The 3561-nt window shown below is 33.5% G+C and overlaps 1 protein-coding gene across 1 annotated transcript in view; it reads right to left on the bottom strand.

Annotated features, from left to right (window-relative positions):
- The window catches only part of LOC106470384 (alpha-catulin-like), a 51128-nt gene that overhangs the window by 6666 nt on the left and 40901 nt on the right, over window positions 1-3561 (bottom strand). The window contains exons 12-13 of the mRNA XM_022398985.1: window positions 3107-3184; window positions 1126-1248 (exon numbers count right to left, since the gene is read on the bottom strand). Coding sequence (XP_022254693.1) covers window positions 1126-1248; window positions 3107-3184 — 201 coding nt within the window. The remainder of the gene's footprint in view (window positions 1-1125; window positions 1249-3106; window positions 3185-3561) is intronic.

Raw genomic sequence — 3561 nt, 5'->3', positions numbered from 1 at the left:
TAATTATCACACTACTTTCTGTTCCTAATCGACCCCAACATGAATCGAGGAGTCATGACGATTCATGTATCGGCTTGTAATCAGTAATTATCACACTACTTTCTGTTCCTAATCGACCCCAACATGAATCGAGGAGTCATGACGATTCATGTATCGGATTGTAATCAGTAATTATCACACTACTTTCTGTTCCTAATCGACCCCAACATGAATCGAGGAGTCATGACGATTCATGTATCGGATTGTAATCAGTAATTATCACACTACTTTCTGTTCCTAATTGACCCCAATATGAATCGAGGAGTCATGACGATTCGTGTATCTGATTGTAATCAGTAATTATCACACTACTTTCTGTTTCTAATCGATCCCAACATGAATCGAGGAGTCATGACGATTCATGTATCGGATTCGAAATGCGAACGTACCAATTATTGATTAAATTTCCTACTGTGAAGATTTGCTTGTATGAAATACATCAATATTGTAAATAATCCGGACTAAAGAAGTTTGATTGTATCTACTATTTGTTTAGTATCTTACTTGTTTTAGACACATCAAATATTCAACATCAATCGCTTCTATAAATAATGATAGTCGTCTAACCAGCCGTAAGTAATGAACAGGTGATATTTCAGCTTACCAACAACCATCACTTGTACACATGAACAGGTGATCACATCAGCTTACCAACAACCATCACTTGTACACAAGAACAGGTGATCACATCAGCTTACCAACAACCATCACTTGTACACATGAACAGGTGATCACATCAGCTTACCAACAACCATCACTTGTACACATGAACAGGTGATCACATCAGCTTACCAACAACCATCACTTGTACACATGAAAAGATGATCACATCAGCTTACCAACAACCATCACTTGTACACATGAACAGGTGATCACATCAGCTTACCAACAACCATCACTTGTACACATGAACAGGTGATCACATCAGCTTACCAACAACCATAACTTGTACATATGAACAGGTGATCACATCAGCTTAGCAACAACTGAAAGTTCTTTTAATAGACATACTTGTTTTTATCGAATATTATTTGAAAACCTTTTTCTTTAACTTTCGACATGATACAGATGATTTTAACATTATACCTTTGTGAATGTGGCTGCTTTACCCACGGTTGGATTTCTTACAGTAAACTGCAGCTGTTGAACGTAAGTTGGGACTTTGTCAAGGTTTTCTAGAAGATCTTTCTTCTGTGACCCACCTGGAACCTGTAAAGTTCAAAATGTGTAAGTTTTTATAATCCACAGAGATATAATGATTAAATGTTAGGTCAAATAACAAAAATTATTTGCAGACTTCTCCTTTATCAAAAATGAAAATCTGCTTACAAAACACGTATAAAAATATTTCTAGTTACCTAAGATGGTAGTGAAGGTGAATATTTAGAGTGTGCTGGAGCCCTCACCTTAACACGACACATGTGAAAGGTCTGAAATTTGCTATTGTGCATCTAAATGATTGTTTATCCGGTTCTGTACACCAGAATTATCTAAATGACTTTTTATCCAGTTCTGTGCACCAGAATTATCTAAATGACTTTTTATCCAGTTCTGTGTTAAATGTGGCTAAACAATAATTTATAGTTCTGGTTTAAACGTGGCTAAACAATAATTTAGATAGTTCTGGTGTAAACGTGGCTAAACAATAATTTATATACTTCTGGTGTAAACGTGGCTAAACAATCGTTTAGATACTTCTGGTTTAAATGTGGCTAAACAATAATTTAGATAGTTCTGGTGTAAACGTGGCTAAACAATAATTTGTGATAGTTCTGGTGTAAACGTGGCTAAACAATCATTTAGATAGTTCTGGTGTAAATGTGGCTAAACAATAATTTATAGTTCTTGTGTAAACGTGGCTAAATAATCATTTAGATAGTTCTGGTGTAAATGTGGCTAAACAATAATTTATAGTTCTGGTGTAAATGTGGCTAAACAATAATTTATAGTTCTGGTGTAAATGTGGCTAAACAATCCTTTAGATAGTTCTGATGTAAATGTGGCTAAACAATTATTTAGATAATTCTGGTGCACAGAACTGGATAAAAAGTCATTTAGATAATTCTGGTGCACAGAACTTGATAAAAGTAATTTAGATAATTCTGGTGACCAGAACTATAAATTATTGTTTAGCCACGTTTACACCAGAACTATCTAAATAATCGTTAGCCAGGTTTGTACACCAGAACTATTTAAGTGATTCTTTAACCAGGTATGTTCATCAGAAGTATCTAAATAATTGTTAGCCAGGTTTGTACATCAGAAGTATATAAATGATAGTACACCGAATTATGTAAATTACACAGGCCTGCGAATTTAAACTTCATAAAAGTTGTTTTGGTTTTAATAATGGGTTTTACATAATTCAGCTACGCAGATTTCGAAAATAATAAATTTTTTTCTATCATGTAAGAATTTTTTTACAAAATGGAAAAAAAACAAAACACTTTTACTTAGAACAAATTTACCAGAAAGATAACATAGAATTTTGGGTCATTTACATAGCCTCTTGTTGCTATAGCGACGAATAAATAATATAGAAAAGAAAAATAATAACGTCAAAGTGCACGCACAAACAAATACTATCCAGAAATAACACCACATGCGACCTGTTAACCGTTTATATACTAGCGGTGTGTTTTTCGTGGGTTCTAAAACGATCGATAAGACTCTCACGTCGCGATTGGTCTAGAGAAATCTATAGCCAGTGGTTGTCAACTTTTTAAGCTTAACAAAATGTGACCCGATTTCAGTGAAAATGCTTCATTTGTGTAAAAGTACATATGACGTTTTGTGAAAAGTCTGTACTTGATGGAAAAAAATGGATATCATTTTCGGATTCAGCGTACAGGAATTACTGTAGAACATGTAAACATTTCAAGACCACAAAACCATCGCAGGCCTGCGTCATCAAAGTATATATATATACACGTTTTTCTAGCTAGATTTGTACATTGACATTTATCTATGTTAATTTCAATCTAGGCTGGTATATAGAGAATTCTCTATATGACCTTATTACTAAGTATGTGTATCTATACACATTTCTTGACAGTAAAAGTTTTACCTGGTATGAAAACTGACGAATATCTTTGTATAACCTATTTGCATCCTCTGCAAACATTTCTGCTTGGTTGAAAATATCCTAAGTTATAAAATAGAATATTAGAATTAAGAGCAGGTTAGAATAATTGAATTGATTAAATCAGTATTAGAAGACACTCAGTTTTAGAAAAACAAATCAAATAAAAGGACCTCCTTACTTTGCTAACATGATCCACTCAGTACAAAAATATATTCAGGTTTACCGCAGCGATCCAAGCGGAATAGAAACCAATTATGTTACTGATGCTATAATACGTTACTGTATATACATGTACATGTATATACATATACACACACATGTATCACATGCTCGCTATCTATATGAACAGAAGCTAACAAAGTTCGAACTAGTATATTTAAGTGTTTTACACTCACAAAAAAAAGAAACCTATCATTCTATAGGTATTTGAAGAACTT

Source organism: Limulus polyphemus, unplaced genomic scaffold (genome assembly GCF_000517525.1).
Source record: "Limulus polyphemus unplaced genomic scaffold, Limulus_polyphemus-2.1.2 Scaffold3975, whole genome shotgun sequence".
NCBI lineage: Eukaryota > Metazoa > Arthropoda > Merostomata > Xiphosura > Limulidae > Limulus > Limulus polyphemus.
Note: the sequence above shows the minus strand (reverse complement) of the source record. Positions and strands in the feature narration are given on the sequence as shown.